The 20,477-nt window shown below is 43.2% G+C and overlaps 2 protein-coding genes across 5 annotated transcripts in view; both read left to right on the forward strand.

The window, feature by feature from the left end:
• SLC35F4 (solute carrier family 35 member F4) overlaps positions 1-4,910 on the forward strand; it is a 482,865-nt gene extending 477,955 nt beyond the window's left edge. For all 4 annotated transcript variants that reach the window (XM_073585785.1, XM_073585800.1, XM_073585794.1 and 1 more), the window contains one exon: positions 4,489-4,910. In XM_073585785.1, coding sequence (XP_073441886.1) covers positions 4,489-4,730 — 242 coding nt within the window. In that variant the 3' untranslated portion in view covers positions 4,731-4,910. The remainder of the gene's footprint in view (positions 1-4,488) is intronic.
• A 12,538-nt stretch (positions 4,911-17,448) lies between these two features.
• The window catches only part of CCDC198 (coiled-coil domain containing 198), an 83,486-nt gene continuing 80,457 nt past the window's right edge, over positions 17,449-20,477 (forward strand). The window contains exon 1 of the mRNA XM_073585350.1: positions 17,449-17,738. Coding sequence (XP_073441451.1) covers positions 17,531-17,738 — 208 coding nt within the window. The 5' untranslated portion in view covers positions 17,449-17,530. The remainder of the gene's footprint in view (positions 17,739-20,477) is intronic.

Consider the following 20,477-nt stretch of genomic DNA (forward strand, 5'->3'; position numbering starts at 1 on the left):
CAATCCATACTGGGCCTAACACCGTCTGAGCCTGCCTCCTGAGACATATATTTTGAATGTGTACCCTATCCATACATGTTATCCAGGGATACGGTACCCTTTCTAACCTTTGTGCAATCACGTGCAATCCATACTGGGCCTAACACCGTCTGAGCCTGCCTCCTGAGACATATATTTTGAATGTGTACGCTATCCATACTTGTTATCCAGGGATACGGTACCCTTTCTAACCTTTGTGCAATCACGTGCGATCCATACTGGGCCTAACACCGTCTGAGCCTGCCTCCTGAGACATATATTTTGAATGTGTACGCTATCCATACATGTTATCCAGGGATACGGTACCCTTTCTAACCTTTGTGCAATCACGTGCAATCCATACTGGGCCTAACACCGTCTGAGCCTGCCTCATGCTGTATAGACATATATTTTGAATGTGTACGCTATCCATACATGTTATCCAGGGATACGGTACCCTTTCTAACCTTTGTGCAATCACGTGCAATCCATACTGGGCCTAACACCGTCTGAGCCTGCCTCATGCTGTATAGACATATATTTTGAATGTGTACGCTATCCATACATGTTATCCAGGGATACGGTACCCTTTGTAACCTTTGTGCAATCACGAGCAATCCATACTGGGCCTAACACCGTCTGAGCCTGCCTCATGCTGTATAGACATATATTTTGAATGTGTACGCTATCCATACATGTTATCCAGGGATACGGTACCCTTTCTAACCTTTGTGCAATCACGTGCAATCCATACTGGGCCTAACACCGTCTGAGCCTGCCTCCTGAGACATATATTTTGAATGTGTACGCTATCCATACATGTTATCCAGGGATACGGTACCCTTTCTAACCTTTGTGCAATCACGTGCAATCCATACTGGGCCTAACACCGTCTGAGCCTTCCTCCTGAGACATATATTTTGAATGTGTACGCTATCCATACTTGTTATCCATGGATACGGTACCCTTTCTAACCTTTGTGCAATCACGTGCGATCCATACTGGGCCTAACACCGTCTGAGCCTGCCTCCTGAGACATATATTTTGAATGTGTACGCTATCCATACATGTTATCCGGGGATACGGTACCCTTTCTAACCTTTGTGCAATCACGTGCAATCCATACTGGGCCTAACACCGTCTGAGCCTGCCTCATGCTGTATAGACATATATTTTGAATGTGTACGCTATCCATACATGTTATCCGGGGATACGGTACCCTTTCTAACCTTTGTGCAATCACGTGCAATCCATACTGGGCCTAACACCGTCTGAGCCTGCCTCCTGAGACATATATTTTGAATGTGTATGCTATCCATACATGTTATCCAGGGATACGGTACCCTTTCTAACCTTTGTGCAATCACGTGCAATCCATACTGGGCCTAACACCGTCTGAGCCTGCCTCATGCTGTATAGACATATATTTTGAATGTGTACGCTATCCATACATGTTATCCAGGGATACGGTACCCTTTCTAACCTTTGTGCAATCACGTGCAATCCATACTGGGCCTAACACCGTCTGAGCCTGCCTCATGCTGTATAGACATATATTTTGAATGTGTACGCTATCCATACATGTTATCCGGGGATACGGTACCCTTTCTAACCTTTGTGCAATCACGTGCAATCCATACTGGGCCTAACACCATCTGAGCCTGCCTCATGCTGTATAGACATATATTTTGAATGTGTACGCTATCCATACATGTTATCCGGGGATACGGTACCCTTTCTAACCTTTGTGCAATCACGTGCAATCCATACTGGGCCTAACACCGTCTGAGCCTGCCTCCTGAGACATATATTTTGAATGTGTACGCTATCCATACATGTTATCTGGGGATACGGTACCCTTTCTCACCTTTGTGCAATCACGTGTAATCCATACTGGGCGTGAGAACGGCTGGCGAGCTGTTAAGCAAGCTACAGCACCTGTCCAGACAAGTACAGGGATTCCCTAGCGAGGAGACTTATTTGATTGTTTTCAATGTTGGGACAGCAATTTTTGGGGAGCACTATACTCTGGAGAATGATAGATGGGGCCCACCATACACTGGAACATTCCAAAGGTGGACATCAGACACTGGAGCAGCATTTACAGGGCCCATTATACACTAGAGCATTAGAAATGGGGCCCATTATGTTTGGAGCATTATTTGGGCCCATAAGACAGTGGAGCTTCATCCATAGGGACCAACATATACTGTAGCATTATGTGGAGCTTATCATATACTGTTTCAAACATTATATGGGACCAATGATTCTGTATGGAGAAATAGATGGGCCTCGTCATGAGATGTAAAAAGTGAGGTATTTTTCATTGTACTATACCGCTATTTCTCTGCCGTATCGGAGCATGATGAGTTGTGGTATGTGTTAAAGGGGCGCTCTTTCGCCCAGGGCACATGAAAACCTGGAGCCAGCCCTCCCCCCCACAGTTTGTAGCCAAATAACCCCCATTTTTCAGTGCGTAACTTGTATTATGAAGTTAATTAAGGTTGACAAGCTTAAGAAAGAAGAATTGATGCTTTTGGCATTCAAATGGGCACTGTAGGTGTGTTTCCTCTCCTCCTCTCACTGCCGACTTTTATTCCCCATTGACTTACATTGGGTTTCGTGTTTCGGGACGACCCCGACTTTTCCCTATAATCGGACGATCTTGCTCGACCCGACTTTTGGAAAAGTCGGGTTTCACAAAACGAAACGCGACCCTAAAAAACCAAAAGTCGCTCAACTCTACTGGTCACTACATTACAGATAGAATACCAGCTGCCTGTTTCTTCCCTAAATAGTTCTTGTATAATTTGTAGGTGTGCTTTGGGTCATTATCCTGTTGTAGGATGAAATTGACTCCAATCAAGCGCTGTCCACAGGGTATGGCATGGCGTTACAAAATGGAGTGATAACCTTCCTTATTCAAAATCCCTTTTACCTTGTACAAATCTCCCACTTTACCAGCACCAAAGCAACCCCGGACCATCACATTACCTCCACCATGCTTGACAGATGGCGTCAGGCACCCTTCCAGTATCTTTTCAGTTGTTCTGCATCTCACAAATGTTCTTCTGTGTGATCCAAACACCTCAGACTTGGATTCGTCTGTCCATAACACTTTTTCCCAATCTTCCTCTGTCCAATGTCCAATGTGTTCTCTTGCCCATATTAATCTTTTCCTTTTATTAGCCAGTCTCAAATATGGCTTTTTCTTTGCCACTCTGCCCTGAAGGCCAGCATCCCGGAGTCGTCTCTTCACTGTAGAAGTTGACACTGGCGTCTTGCGTGTACCATTCAATGAAGCTGCCAGTTGAGGACCTGTGAGTTGTCGATTTCTCAAACTACAGACTCTAATGTACTTGTCTTGTTGCTCAGTTGTGCAGCGGGGCCTCCCTCTTATCTTCTACTCTGGTTAGAGCCTGTTTGTGCTCTCCTCTGAAGGGAATAGTAAACACCGTTTTAGGAAATCTTCAGTTTCTTGGCAATTTCTCGCATGGAATAGCCTTCATTTCTAAGAACAAGAATAGACTGTCGAGTTTCACATGAAACTTTTTTTTCCCGACCATTTTGAGAGTTTATTGGAACCAACAAATGTAATGCTCCAGATTCTCAACTAGCTCAAAAGAAGGTCAGGTTCATAGCTTTTCATCAAAGAATGCTCCCTTTGCAGCAATTACAGCATTGCAGACCAGTCAGATTTATAGCTTCTCTAATCAGCCAAACTGTTTTCAGCTGTGCTAACATACTTGCACAAGGGTTTTCAAGGGTATTCTAACCATCCATTAGCCTTCTTACACAATTAGCAAACACAAAGTACCATAAGAACACTGGAGTGATGGTTGTTGGAAATGGGCCTCTATACACCTATGAAGATATTGCATTACAATCCAGACTTTTGCAGCTAGAATAATCATTTACCACATTAACAATGTATAGATTGTATTTCTGAATCATTTAATGTTAGCTTCATTGGAAAAAAAACTGTGTTTTTCTTTCAAAAATAAGGAAATTTCTAAGTGACCCTAAACTTTTGAACAGTAGTGTATGTTTTCTCTGAAACACAGTGATTCAGAGTAAAACATAACTGGCTGAAATTGTGCAGCCAGTCTCTGAATCATGCTGTCTGTGTTTCAGGCAGCGTGAGTCTAAAGACAGGTTCCCTTTAAGGTAGCAAGCATACATTACTGTTATCGATATATATTATGGTATAGGCCCATAGAACAATGCAAGATTTACCCTATGACAAGGACCTCACTTATATTATGGGGCCTTCTGATATCTATGGCCACCTCTGGTGCAAGCTGTCAAGTATACTGATTTAGTAAAGCAGCCTACCTCCATACTGTTACTGTTCATGACCTGTACAAGTATAAAGCTATGTATTACATAGTTGAGGCATAGAACAACAACTTCTTCATTACACATGCTTATATTTTATGAATTTTCATTTCATTTTTGTCATCCATTCAGTTATTGACCTGCTGAAGCATGAAGTGATTTTCAGCGTTGTAAGACTGGGGGCGACTATTATCATCTGCATTGGGTTTTTGCTTATGCTGCTTCCCGAAGAATGGGATGAGATTACCCTGCGATTCATCAACAGCTTGAAAGAGAAGAAGACAGAGGAGCATGCAGAAGATGTGGCAGATGCTGGCGCCAACATGAGGAGCAGGAGCAGGGCTAACGGCACAGTGTCTATACCACTGTCTTAAAATCATCATCATTTGAATGCACGTGAATGTATATTCTGTGAATATAATTTAATTATTTCACTAATTGTAATGTAATATCAAAGTATTTATCTGCAAATAATTATAAGTTAAAGACATAAAGTTTACATTTATACACCTACATGTAAATAACACAATAAAGTTCTTTTTTTATGGAAGGGCTTCTGTGCTTCTGAAATGTCCTTTTTTAAAGGGAATCCATCAAGTGATTCATGCTACTTTTCAATGTGAATGTATTGCATGTGAGAGAAACTGATGAAAGAAGGGACAATATTATGAGGAAAATATAGCAAGGGAGAAACTGAGCATAGTTATGTCAGGTGATAGGTCTGTCTAAAAAGATGTGTGTTTAGGGAATGCCTAAAAGTATGGACACTAGTAATTATCCTAATTGTCTTGGGTAGTGCATTACAGAGAACTGGTTCAGCACAAGAAAAGTCTGTCACCCCCCAGGACGTATATATGACCTATTAATATGGGCATACAGGAAATAGAAATGTTACACTAGTCCTACCTATATGCCTCATATTAATGGTCTTGTTGCTGATAATGATTTTATCCAGGCTCCGGGGCGTGCGGTGCCTGGAAGAAAGCTCTGCTCCCTGTCCTCATTTCAATAACTCCTGTCATGCACATCCTGCGCCTGCGCCCTGCACTCCCTCAGAAATACATATCTCATCTTCCCTTCTATGAGCGCTGCATTCAGAGAACTTCTGCGCAGGTGCTGGCGACTTCTGATTCAGTGACCTCCGGTGTGTGCGCCGATAAGGTACTCTCCCCACTTCCTCCCTGCATAGTTATTGCTATGTACATATGGTTCCTAGTGATGAGTGTGCAGGGATGAAGTGGGGAGAGCATCTTATCCGCGTGCACACTGGTAGGTCACAGTGACTTACCGGCACCTGCGCAGAAGATCCCTGAGTGCAGCGCGCGCCCATAGATGGGAGGATGAGGTATGTATGTCTGACAGAGTTCAGGGCGTAGGTGCAGGATTCTGGGGCCATAACTGACACTGATGGGAGAGGGGTAATATTAAAGTGAAGAGAGGAGGCAGGGATTTCTTCCAGGCACTGCACGTCATGGAGCCTGGAAGAAATCATTAACATAATGACAGAATATAACATTTCCAGCAACAAGACCATTAATATGAGGCATTCAGGTAGGACTAATCACTAATGTAACATTTCTGTTACCTGTATGACCATATTAATAGGTCATATACATCCCAGGGGTCATAGATTCCCTTTAATTAGACCTAAGGTTTTTGTTTTATACAGAGCTCTCCAAATCACCAGCATAAACCTAGAGTAAAAAATAAAATTGGTTACCACTAGAGGCATATAAGCTTACTGAATAGTGGTAATGCAATGAATTGAGTAATAGAACAGTATGAAGTAATATTCAAAGCTCCTTCTAAGGATGGCTGTACACAACCTAAACCTGTCACTTTGACCATGGTGATTTGTGGGCAGTATGCTATAGGACATGAGGAGCTGAGTGGCTTTATATGTTGTTTTGCCTCTGATACTATAAAAATAGGGAGTGCCATTAATATTGATAGTATAGGGATGTTTCTACCTGCAGTCCAACTTGGAAATTCCCATGACTACAAATGAGTACAATTATTCTAAATGAATTGATTTTGTTATAAATTTAGCTTGAATCTAAATTTTTTGGGGATCTGATTTGCTTTAATCCAGGAAACATGACGGCCAGTTGGCCACCATTTTGCTGGATTTTAATGCCTGGGAAGGAGTTAAAAAAGCAACAAACTGTTATACAAACCTTTCCATTCCTTGTCCCTTCCCATGCCTGTCCTCTATGCGGTCACTTGGGGGTGACACACATCCTTGACATCAAAAATTTTCCATGTTTCCCACATGACTGTGCTGCCTAGGGGAGTGCCAAGGAGAGGCGAGTTTTATTTATTTATTTATTTTTTAACCCATTACCAAAAAGATTCAATTTACTCACATGTATTATTCAATGCAAATCGAATATCGCCCTTCTCTCCCTCTCTGGGTTAAGCAGATCATCCCAAATCAAATTTTGGGAGTTTTGCTATATTATACCTACACCTGACCGACCTGGACATACCCACTTTTGGGTGGGGTTTCCACAAACTCCATCCTTTTTTCAATCCAGGGTAGGGATTTATTTGTTGTCATTGGATCTGTAGAATCAGGACAGTCCTGGCAAATTTAGGACTATTATGGTAGATCACTGGAAATACTTCAAAAGACCAGATGTCTAAGAAACTTAAAATATGTGGTACAAGCATGTTAATATAAATGTCTAAACCCAACCTGATCCATCGTAAAGGGTTCACATGTCACAGGTACAGTTAACAGTTGGCCATAGATTGGCATTAATAATAAAGAGAACACAGGTGAAATCATATATGGTATATTTTGCGTGGTGAGGTTCTTATCCATTCATCTTTACCTTCATCTCCTCTTTCATTGTACCAATGATATAGCCTGAGTCACCTTAGTTACGAATGTATTGAGAAAGGCCCAAATCACAGGGTTGCACGGCTGCTACAAGAATAGAAATCATGGCAGATTGACACCCAACAACTTGCTCCAGGCTTTGGTAGGACACAAATGTGTCACACTTAATATACTAACAGAAAACCATCCTATTAATACATTTCACACACGTAAGTAATTTGTTTTTGTGGCGTCCAACAAGCCCCAGAGGTTTGTGTGTGTGTGCTTTATCAGCTACTGGATGCTCGGTCCAATCCCTTTGATTGGAGATGTTTTAGCCTGGAGGACGAAATCCCAGCTGGTTTCCTATTTCAATATAAAATGCCTTTGGTGCTCTCAGACAATGCTGCCAGCCTCTGTGATTAAATTGAAAGACTACATGCTTGTATAAATGCTACGCGGTGATTTCTATAAATACAAGATGCTTTTGGTTGAGCAAGCTATTAATTGTGTCGTGCGAAAATAGCTTGGCAAATAGGATCTTGGGTATAGTAAAATGCTTACATCATAGGACGCAAGGCTGGCAGCATAAGAATAATGATGAAGAGTGAGAGAATACCCTAAGAAAAAAAATCGAAAAATATCAAAATGTATTACTGATTCTCCTTATAGTATCTGGTTTAGAAAAATTATTTTCAATTACTCTGTTAGGGTTTTGTGAGTACAGACTCAATATTCAGGACCCTCATCTCGGCAACAAAGCAGAGAGTGGCTACAAAAATGGTCAGGACAAGATACCTGTGTAATGGGGTGAAGAGGAAGAAGAGCCAGAAGGGGGTTACCTCTCCTGCTCCGTGTCCAGAACCACATAGCCGGGCAGCAGGGTTGCCGGGGGGAAGACTTACTGACTAGGACCGACTCCACCACGTGACTGTACGGGGCAGTGGGGGAAGAGAAGGGTCGGTGGACCGGAAGTTGTGCAGGCTGAGGACGCAAAAACAGCACGCCATAGGCAGAGCAGCGTGTGTCACGTGAGAAGCAGGCTGCAGCACCACGCTCCAGGAGAAAGAGAACTCCCTGTCAGAGGACTGGGGCTGAAGGACGAGATATAGAAAGTGCTCTGTGAGTGCTTGGACTCTGTAGCCCCTGTGACCAGAGGAGGCTTTCCCCCTGACAGTGCAGAGACAGTGACCCGTGCACACAGCCCTGGTGCCCGCACTGACAGGCCAGAGCCCCTAAGTGTGGCAGAGAGACTTTTCAGTGTGCGCAGCATCATTCCTGCGGAGAGACTGTTAGCTTAACATACAGAGACTTAGAGCAGGGGAGACTCAGGTTCACAGCGTCTCCCTGCTTTTTGCTTTAACCCCGGAGTTCCCGGTTTCAAAGAGAGGAGAGACTACAGAGACTTCAAGTGCCGCTGCTGACGGTGCCAACATTGGAGAAAGAGACCTTGCAATCAAGACTTCACCGGACTGATAAGTTACAAGAATTTCCATTTAACCATTTCTACTCTGCTTAACTGTTTCATAGCTTTACCTAGCGTATTGTGTACCATTTTACCGTTTACTCTGTCACTTTTAACCCCCACTGCTTCTCCCTACGTGGAGAGTCTATCCCCTGTAAATAAACCCTTTAACTCTTGATCTGTCTCTGATCCACGGTGACATCATCAGTACCTGCAGATTATTACACCTAGAACCAGGGTAAATCGGCAGGCAATATCTCATATATACCAAAATGAAGCCACAATGGGCGAATATAGCATGAATGCTCTGGGAACCTGCCAGATAATGTGCACGGACACAAAATGAGCTCTATTAGCAATTGTAATGTGAAGTATGCACTTATATAAAATAGCAGGACAGAAACTGGGGGGTGGGGAAAGAGTAAACGTGCATCTGACACATACCCGCAGCCTACAGCAGTAGTATCAGTCACACTAGTGACCGGTAATAGCAGAGGAGTGGCGGTAAGTGGTAGTGGTAACAATATGCCATATAAGAATCAATAAAGCCATGATAGGTAGACACAGATAAAGTTAACTGGGCGCTTACCAAACAGAATGCACGGACCCAGCACCGCAGAGTTAACCCCGACATGCGTTTTGCGCTCTTACAAGGCGTATATAAGTGCATACTTCACATCACAATTGCTAATAGAGCTCATTTTTTGTCTTTGAGTCTATGCACATTATCTGGCAGGTTCCCAGAGCATTCATGCTATATTCGCCCATTGTGGCTTCATTTTGGTATATATGGGATATTGCCTGCCGGTTTACCCTGTCTCCATCAGTTACCAGTATACTGACATTATGGTTATGTATGGGTATTTTTTATGTGCACGGTTTATTTCCCCTTGTGCATGTCCTGTCATCTTTGTAACTGTACAATCTTTTTATAAAAATTCATGATATATATGTGAGTAATAAAATTTATACTTTTATATTATATTGAATCCTATACTCCATTTTTTCTCCTGGTTTGAATTGTATACATGGAGTGGAATATTTATTGATATGGCGGTTCATCTTCCATCTATACTGCCTTTTCCTTCTAAGAAAGAGTTGGACATTTTTGCTTTACTCATTGTTTCTTCTGTGTTGTTCACAGAGTTTCTCTGTCCCTACTATGGACTTCCGTGTACGGGACCGCACATGGCGTGCACAACTCACTGATGCCTTCCAGGACGGCACCGAAGGGGGTGCTTATACATGTAATAAAGATTTGCAGGAGGCTATGTTAAGGTTCAAGGATTTGTTGAGAAAACGCACACGCATTTGGTAGAACTACGAGCTCCTGGATAAATATATCCCAAAAAAATTAATTCCTAGGGGACTTCGTATCCAGGTGTTCCCATCCTTTCCCATTGAGGATAATGAGTTCAAGGATAAATGGGTGGAACTTGCTAACACCTGCTCTAGGGGGTTTTCTTGAGCTATTAAAAAATCACAAAAAACATTGAGTGATCTTCAGAGTGAAATTGAGGCCTTACAATTGGAGCTACAGAAAGATCTTGTGGGTGACCCTCTCAAAAAATTCAATGATGAGATTGACATTAAACTTCAGAAATGGGTACAAGACATTCAGACCTTGAAAACTAAAAAGTTTAAGATGGATGTACAAGACAGGTTAGCCTCTAGAGTATATAGGTGGCGCAATCCTATGGAGCAATCTCAACAGCAGTATAGGAACATGTCTCGGTCACGATCGAGGTCTGTTTCGACCAAATCAAATGTCTCATGTGAGGATGATGTTCCTGTCCAGCCTTCACATTCTGGCAGCAACTCCACCTTCGATTAATTTTCAAGACGTGTGACTACGCGCCAATCTGCTAAAAACAAAAGTACAACGGGACGTGGTACCCCAGGTGGCCCCCAGGGGGGTTTACAGGTGATTACTCTCTCCTCATATGGTCTCACTGAGATACAGTTGGAGGTTCTAAGTAAGGGCCTGACCTTCTCCCCCACTAACTCCTTTGATAATTTTCTAGAACTAAAGGACCTTCACCTTTTTTCAAGGAAATTACTGCTACGGAAATTGCATTACAAAAATCAATCTAATAAACCAATGAGTGAAAGCGAAAGGGAGGCACTTTGCACTTTGGAGGACCTCCTTGAGGAGGAATCCCCATCTACTCGGGGTAAGTTTCCTCCTAATGTGTTTCCTAGATCTACGAGATTCCCCCTTTATCCTTAAGTTCAGCTATAGACATTTTCACCAAATTAGTAGCAGAGGACTTTTAAAAGCTATCCTTGTGACGTAAACATGATAATTTGACACACAGGCAACGCTGTGCAATATCAGAATTACAATCTTTACCTGGGGTCATTTACAAGCTGGCGGATAAGGGGGGGAATATCGTGGTCTGGCCCACTCCCATGTATGAGCGAGAGGCCTTTCGGCAATTGAAGAATTCTCATACCTATGAGAAACTCGCTTACAACCCTACATCCTCCTTCTCACTTGCACTTCAGCGTATACTAATTCGCGCTTTAGATGAGGGTATCACAACTAAGGTTGTTTTTGAGGGGTTGATGGTCAGGACTCCCCAAACCCCCACCTTCTACCTCCTGCCTAAGATCCACAAGGACGCCGCTGACCCCCCCGGAGCGTCCGATCATGTCTGGTATTGAGGGACTTTGTGACCCAGTTTGTAAGTTCATAGATTACTATCTCAAACCACTGGTCAAATTATTGCCATCATTTATTAAAGACACGACGGACGTCCTCACATGGGTCGATGGGGTCCTTGTGGATAATTCTACTCTCCTCGTCACTGCCAATGTCGAGTCCCTATACACCTGTATTGATCACAAGTTGGGTTTGGATGCGGTTCTTCCTGAGGATGTCCGACTTGGACAACCCCCTGTGTGGATTACTCCTCTAGCTGCTGCAATTTGTCCTTACCCACAATTTTTTTGTATTTAAAGATCAGTTTTATTTGCAGCAATGCAGCACGGCCATGGGCGCGGCCTGTGCGCCCTCGTACGCTAATCTTTTCCTGGGCTCATGGGAGAGATTCATTTTTGGTGACAGGGGCACGCTGGCTGCCTCCCGAGTGCTGTGCTGGCATCGCTACATTGATGATATATTATTTTTCTGGGACGGGACGGTGCAGCAGCTCGGGGAGTGTATGGCATGGCTAAATGTCAACGAATTTAATATCAAGTTGACTTATAAGTACGATTCTAAAACTATTGATTTTCTGGACGTCTCTCTTAACTTGGATGATCAACATCATATTCAGACAGACGTATACAGAAAACCAACTTCTGTTAACGCCCTATTACATGCGGAATCCTCACATAACTCTGTCACCATCAGGGCCGTCCCGGTCCGTCAATTTCTCAGGATGAGGTGAATCTGCTCCACAAATGACACCTTCGAAAGGCATGCTCAAGATTTGAAGGCACACTTTAGTGATAGAGGTTACAGTAACAGGTGTAAACGGAGGGGTTACGACAAGGCTAGGAATACCATGCGGAGAGATTTACTATATCCACAGACTGACACAGCCCGGGGTGGCAGGAGGGGGAGGGATGGGGGTGAAACCATCCATTTTTTTTCAACCTTCAATCATGAGTGGGACCATATGAGGGGGATCCTCTCCAAACATTGGGCCATTCTTGGGTCCGAACCTTCCCTGAGTGCGGCTGTTGGTGCATATCCGCTAATGACATCAAGGAGATCCAAAAATTTAAACAATCTTCTAGTCAGGAGCCATTATGTCCCAGAATCTACCAATCCGTTTGGGTCTAGGGGTCCAAACGTTGGATCTGTCCCCTGCGGCCACTGTCTTGCCTGCCCAAATGTCGTGCGCTGCTCATCGTTTCAATCCTCTGATGGATCGAAAAATTATCAAACTAGACAATGTATATCATGTGGCATGTGGTAGCACCAACGTTTTTTACTATGCTACGTGTGGGTGCTCCATGATATACGTTGGTCTTACGTCCAGGAAATTACGCGTGAGGGAGCGTGAGCATGTGCGGGACATTTGCGCAGCTAAGATGGTGGCTGACCCCTCTACTTTGAAGACAATCCCCCATCACTTTAGAACCTTTCATAATTGTGACGCTAAAACGTTTAAAGTTAGGGGTATTGATTGCGTCCATTTTGGGTTCATAGCAGGGAACTATAAAAAACTGTTGGCCCAGAGGGAGGGTCGTTGGATTGTTAGGCTGGACACATTGACTCCTAAAGGCCTCAATGAATCCTTGAACTTTGCTTCCTTCCTGTGATGTCATCTCATCTCTCTACTACTGTACATTCATCATGCAAATTCCCAGCTCCAATCGGGGTTGTTTACTTTTATTCTGTTTTTAACTTCTTTTTTTGTCTCATTATTTTTAGTGTATTTTTCTTTATGTTTGTGGGATTTTCGGAACACCAGGCCTTGGATCGAACTGTATCATCTTGACGTTTATGAGTCCTGTGAGGAATATCGAGGAATCTAATACGTCTCTCCAGACGGGACCTCCTGTCATCATTTTCGCTGATCTTGATGCGTATCATCCTAACCTATTGCATTTTTGACCTATTACATTATATGTATACTGCTATTTTTGAATTAATGCTGATATTTACTATTTTGTAATGGCTTTTGGATGTGTGCCTTTATATATGTGTGTTATTTTCCACCTCTCACTACTGTATTTGGGTCCGTATGTACTGGTTTCTATCATTACGGCAATTCTTTTTCTTTGATTTGCCTACGGTTGTGTGTATGCGGTTTTGTGCCCTCCTGGTATTCCTCGCATGGAGCCTGGTGTCTTTTTGCCTCTGATGCACGCACGGGGTTTACCCCCGTGCGCCCGTTATGATGCATGACGCCTGGTTCCAGTGCTGAGAACCTGGCAGTGGCACAGCGCATGCGCCGATACTGCCGTGCTCATTGGCCAACAAACATCATGTGACCGCACATGTGATCACTCACCATGGACACAAAAGGTCCTGCTGCTCTCTCTATCTCACTTCCCCTTGAGAAAGCGCCTTGTAAGAGCGCGAAATGCACCTCGGGGTTAACCCTGCGGTGCTGGGTCCATGCATTCTGTCTGGTAAGCGCCCAGTTAACTTTTTCTGTGTCTACTTACCTCATGGATTTATTGATTTTTATATGGCATATTGCTACCGCTTACCGCCACCCCTCTGCTATTACCGGTCACTAGTGTGACTGATACTACTGCTGTAGGCTGAGGGTATGTGTCAGATGCACATTTACTCCCCCCCCCGTTTCTGTCCTGCTATTTTACCCTGCCGGTTTACCCTGTCACCATCAGTTACCAGTATACTGACATTATGGTTATGTATGGGTATTGTCACGCGCCCCGTCCTGTTTGACACGGCGAGCGGGCCGGTAACTGATACAACAGGACGCGACATGTGTAATTGTCCTATGTGACGCAGCCCGCAGGCCGGTAACTAATACAATAATACAAGGGAATAGGGAAAACCTGGGTAACAATAACAATGGTGGCCCTGCGATAGGGAACGGGGAAGTGGAGACCTCCTGCACTCCCCTGAGTCAGTGTCCCCACACTCCTAATGTTCCCTAGGCCGGTTACGCTCTGGGCGCCGATCAGGAACCTAAAAACCCTGACTCGCCCTGCACCTAAACCCTCACTAGGGAATTGGTCAGTGCGGAAACTAATCCCACCCTGCACTAAACACACATAAGGAAAAGTGACAAAACAGAGGAACACCACTTAGCTTTACTCTTTTGCTTATGCTCCCAGCAACAGAGCCCACCACCTGCGTGCATCTTTTCCTCCACTGAGTCCAACATCTGTGTGCACTGTCCAGCAACAGGGTTCAGCACCTGAGTGCAGCTTCAGCAAAAGAGTCCAGCAACTGAGTGCAGCTCTACACCATAGCTGCCACTCCACCAAGCTTTCCACGAACTCCTCGCTGACACCATAGCTGCCACTCCAGGACTCTGACTGTTGTCCTGGACTCTTCTCAGCACCATAGTGCAGCCTTGGAGCAAACAGAGTCCACACCTGTGTGCAGCTGTCCAGAAACAGAGTCCAGCAAATGAGCCCAGCTTTTCTGCCAAAGAGTCCAACATTTTGAGTCCAGCTTTCCGCAACCGAGTCCTGCATTCTGAGTGCAGCTCTACGCCATAGCTGCCACTCCACCAAGCAATGCCAGCCCTCCTTGCAGACACCATAGCTGACACTCCACCAATCCATGCCAGCCCTCCTTGCCGACACCATAGCTGCTACTCCAGCACTCTGACTGGGCTGCCAGTGACTCTCCTTCAGCTCCATTCTTTACCCAGGCTTGCTTGCAAATGAGGAACTATCACCAACAGTGATTAACACACCTGATACTCTTTTATAGAGCAATCACACCTGTCACATGCACAAACTAAGGTAACCAGAGTGCAATGACCCCAATGGCCACCGGGGGGAAAACTACAACTGAAATCACCACAGTGCAATGACCCTAATGGCCACTGGGGGCAAAACCACCTTTGGCACTTAGCCAAAGGAAAAAAAAGGTTACTTTGTGCATTTAATCTGTCAGATCCAACTTGGATCGTGACAGGTATGTTTTATGTGCACAGTTTATTTCCACTTGTGCATGTCCTGTCATCTTTGTAACTGTACAATCTTTTTATAAAAATTCATGATATATATGTGACTAATAAAATTTATACTTTTATATTATATTGAATCCTATACTCTGTTTCTTTTCCTGGTTCTAATTGTATACATGGAGTGGAATATTTATTGATATGGCAGTTCATCTTCCATCTATACCGCCTTTTCCTTCTAAGAAAGTTTTGGGCATTTTTGCTTTTTTCAGATTACTACACCTGCACCAGAGAAGAGAGAGGCTACAAAGATGGTCAGGAGGACACCTGGAACCAGGGAAGAGAGTGGCTACAAAGATGGTCAGGAGGACACCTAGCACCAGAGCAGCAAGAGACTACAAGTATGGTCAGGGAGACCCCTGGCACCAGGAAAGTGAGTGGCTACAAAGATGGTCATAAGGATACCTGGCACCAGAGCACTGAGCAGCTCCAAAGATGGTCAGAACACCTGGCACTATAGAAGAGAGTAGCCCCAAAGATGATCAGGAAAATGTCTGGCACCAAAGCAGAGAGTGGCTACAAAGATTGACAGGAGGACGTCTGGCACCAGAGAAGAGAATGGCTACAAGAATGGTCAGGAGTATGTCTGGCACCAGAGAAGAGAGTGGCTTCAAAGATGGTCAGGAGCACACCTGTTACCAGAGAAAAGAGTGTCTGCAAAGATATCTATAAGACACTTCCAATGGAACTTAGTTTTTTGGACTTTCATGCGCTGCTTGACATAATAGACAATCCAGTTATATTGAAAGATCAATCTTTTATTCCCATTAAATCCCAACGCGTTACGAAGTGGAAAACACTTCTTCTTCAGGGGATGACAAATATGAATATTTGTCATCCCCTGAAGAATTCTTTTCCACTTCGAAACGCATTGGGATTTAATGAGAATAAAAGATTGATCTTTCAATATAACTGGATTGTCTATTATGTCAAGCAGCGCATGAAAGTCCAAGTTCCATTGGAAGTGTTTTACTGGCAGTCACTTGTTTGACCATTTGGACGTGCAGCAGCTGACGATCTCCATATGCTTGGTCTCTCCTTCAGTGGGTGAGTGGATTTCATATATCTTTATAACATTGTCATCAGATAAGACCCTATTGCGCTTATCTGTTTCCTACAGTGCATTTTATTAAGATTACAATAAGGACACCTGGCACTAGTGTAAGGAGGAAGACCGGGCTGTGGGTACCTGTACTCAGCTGGGTCCGGAACTGTTGAGGCTGCCTCCCATGTTGCCTGGGGGAAGAAACGAGGAGCTGGAACAACCTCATGACCTGGGTAGGAGGGGCATTATAAAGAGGAAAAGTGCACGCAGCAGCGGGAGATTTGGCGCGAACCAGCAGCAGCGCACAGCTGGAAGAGCAGTTGGCTCCGTCCCCTGAACATCTGCGCTGCAACAGGCTGCGTTCGGCAGTTCTCGCCGTCCACAGTGGGACCGTGGGAGATAAAGGTGCTGTGCGCCCAGTGACCATAGCAGAGAGAGGTGCTGTGCGCTCAGTGACTGAGTACCGCGCATGTGCAGAGCAGAGAAAGCCAAGCACCGGACATACGCTTACGGCCTTCCCTGCCAGTTGCTGTTCAGCCATTCACGCTTGACGCTGGGAGTGCTGCGGCTTTGCTTGCTTCGGCCACACGTGTTTATGGGCTAGGGGCTCAGCGGAGGGTACCGGAGACCGACCGCTGCTTCTGAAAGCCACCTTGTTTTATGTTTTATCACCTTGTTGTGCAACACATATAAAATTTGAATTGATTATTGATCTAACCTTTACCTAGTGGCGTCTCCTGTTGTGAGAAACTCTGCTATTTCTATTTTTTATTCTTTAGTATACTCATGGATTTTAATTCAGAATTAATAAAATTATTATATTTTGCTTTTTTGAATTTCTTCATTTTTCTGGTGTAATTTGACATCAGAACTGTGTGATAAGTGTCCATATAAAGTAATTAATTCTTCATAATTGTATTCAGTAAGTTACTAGTCCCATTGTTTTCTATCACAAGAGTAAACAATGCCTCTCTAAACACACCACCCATTGTGTGAACCTCCAACTAGGCTGCATAACATAGTTTAATATTACATTTCTACTTCAGTAACTGTGCCATGTAAATGTTTAACTCATGGGAGAGACATTCCTGCAAGTTACTGGCTTACTCAGACATCAGGGAAATTTTGCTTGAAAACTGAGAGGAGTCAAAAATACAACTTATTTTACCATGGAAGTATAATTGTCAATAATTGGGTTATTCTGTGAAATGGGAGTGCACCATTCAAAGTTAAACCATAAAGTGAGAAAAGTGGCGCCTCTCGAAAATAAGGATGTGTATGTATCACCAAGTACAACCACCTCTGGAGTGAATGGACTCAACACGTCTTCTTTTGGGATAATGGGTCTCAAGGCTCCAACATCTGATCATCAGCTCCCACCATTGAGAGAGTCCCTTTATGGAAGACGTTCAGTAGGTAATGTATGGGTGATTTGCTAGTACATGTGTTAAACAAGTAACTTTTCTAACTTCTGCATCAGACAATAGTATGGGATAGGTATAGAGACAGACTATGCTAGTGACTCCCAACCTTATTGCTAGAGACAGACTATTTTATCAAACATCTTTACGTTATATTGTATCAACTAGCTAGGGTATAAGTTGCAGGTCTGAGGGTGGCCATACATATTAAGTAGCTGTCGGTCAAACTGGGTGGCTTCAGAGGACACCATGTGACCAGATTTTTTCATTTTAAAATATTCTATGCTGTTTGGGGAATTTTTTACTGGCTAATCAACTGCTTTAAAGGGATTGCCCATTTTAATTAACTCTTTTTTGTAAGTACTTTGGTCAGATGAAGATCAAAGAAAAGGGCTCTGCTAAGACCCTCTGTCTATGAGCTAGAAAATAAAGCAGTTTGAGGGATCGGCAATTGCTTTGTCAGACTTGTAACAATATTTTATTACATGGCTGCCCATACATTTGAATGGGTGTAAAATTTACTACCACATGGCCACTTCTTTACCACATTTGCCACTGATTAGACTATGATAGGAAATACAGTGAGTGCCTGTAAAAATCTGTCATTAGAAAACTTCTCTAAATGGTTATTACCAAAATCGTAACTTACTCCCTATTCATAGGCTAGGGGATACGTTTCTGATTGCTCGGGGCTCTCTGCTCTATTCATTGTCATAGATAATAAACTTTTAATTTTGGTTAATTATTTATCCTACAAATGTTTAACAAACATAAAAGAACATTGCAGAATGCCCTAATTTAAAATAATTTAATAGAGAGAACTTTTCCATTTAGGACTCTCATTAATTATCTGGACTAAAAAGCCATTGTTAGGATAGGGATACACAGTGACTTTGACCGCGACACCTAATGCTCGGCCAAAGTTTGCTAAGTGTTGCTGATATATCGCAGCACAATACAATGAATGGGATGTCATTGAGCACCTGACGGTACTGCTTCAAAAACGTTCATCTACATTGGATTTTCTTGTGACTTGTTTGTTGCGGCTGCAGCACCCTTGGGGTTGTAATGTAACCCTATTCACTTGTATTGCACTGTGATAGGGCAGTGATACATGTACAAGGTGTCGCTTCCAAAGTCGTTATGTTACCCTATATTAATGTTTCCCAACTCCAGTCCTCAAGACCCACCAACAGACTGTGTTTTCAGAAGTTCCTTAGTATTGCCCTGTTCAGGCAGCCTCACTCATTTTAGTATCTGTTGAGCTATATGTTATGTGTTAGGGAACACTGCCCTAAATTAAAAAGTGTCAATATGGAGAAACTGAAATACCTGTGTACAACACTGACAGCCTATTGATTTCAATAAGTACTGTGTAAAGCTTCATTTCTCCAGCGGAGGCACTGTTGGGATATTGAGCACAGATGATAGATTACTGATCTGACTGCTGGAGAACCCGACACTGCAAGGCAGTATGAAAGGTTTTACACAAAGCAGACATCCCTTTTAATTTTGTGAATAGTTATTTCTGCTTTTACCCTTGTCCACTTATGAAAATCAGAGAATCTAATGGACTTATAGAGGAAATTTACACTGGCCTGTAGTTCTATCTCACCATTCCAATCCTTGTTAAATGATTTACTTTGATTAATCAGTACGTTAACTAATAGATATTAAGAGCGCAGTGGTCAGGTCATACAATGCAGCCTACTAAGAACACAGGAGCAAGGTTAATACTTAACATCGACCTGTTAATAATTACATCTTGGAAGAATTACACATTTCATTTTATTTTAATGGGGAAATATTCATCCAAAATAAAATATTTATTTATCACTTTCATATGCCAAAGCAGTAATTAAAAAAAAAAAAATTATATTGTTCAGGCATGTCAGATGAGTATCATAGACAGAAAAATTGGCAAGTATGTCAGAGGATATCACAACAGTGTGCCAACCTATGAAATATGTGAACATGACAGGGTATCTGGAGAAATGCCAAATGAGGAATGTTGGCAGGAAACAAACATAGCTGAGAGGTAGGTCAAATGAAAAATGTTAGAAAAATTATGAGGTGCCAAGCTATGAAATGGTGGTAAAGTAAACACTGGCATAGAGATGTTATCCAAAAGGATGCAAAAGTAAACTCAGGCAAAGGGTTTAAATACAGAAATGAGGGCACCTTGAAATTTCAGTTTCCCAATGCAAAACGTGCAACAAAAGCACCAACACTCATGGGTTATTTGTAGTACCGCCCTAGACCTCATAGCCCAAATGTGACTGTACCTTCTGCACACCCTATAGTCACCCCCTGATCAAAGAGCAGTCTTGATGACTGCTAATGTGTCAATGTGATGATTAGTGAGATTCATCTCAGGTTGCCCCTAACCATATATTCCCAATTGTATAGAGGAAACAAAATAATATAGCAGTGCAATGGTCATCTATCCTACTTTACGAGTAGGGGAGCGAAATAAAGGCTAAATATAATGAGATATATGAATGTGTGAACCAATTGTAGAACAGGGATCTAGTTCTTTTTTGGCATGAAATATGTATACCGTATTTTCCACTTTGTAAGACGCACTTTTTTCCCCAAAACTTGGGGGGAAAATAAGGGTGCGTCTTACAAAGCGTACATGCATTTAGGCCGTGATCAGAAGGTGTCCGGCGGTTGCTGGCCGGTGCTGCGGGTGTCTCCGGTGCCCAGCGGTGCTGCATGTGTGTCCGCGGTG

This window comes from Dendrobates tinctorius, unplaced genomic scaffold (assembly GCF_039654945.1).
Source record: "Dendrobates tinctorius isolate UK_male_01 unplaced genomic scaffold, ASM3965494v1 ptg000010l, whole genome shotgun sequence".
Classification (NCBI taxonomy): Eukaryota; Metazoa; Chordata; class Amphibia; order Anura; family Dendrobatidae; genus Dendrobates; species Dendrobates tinctorius.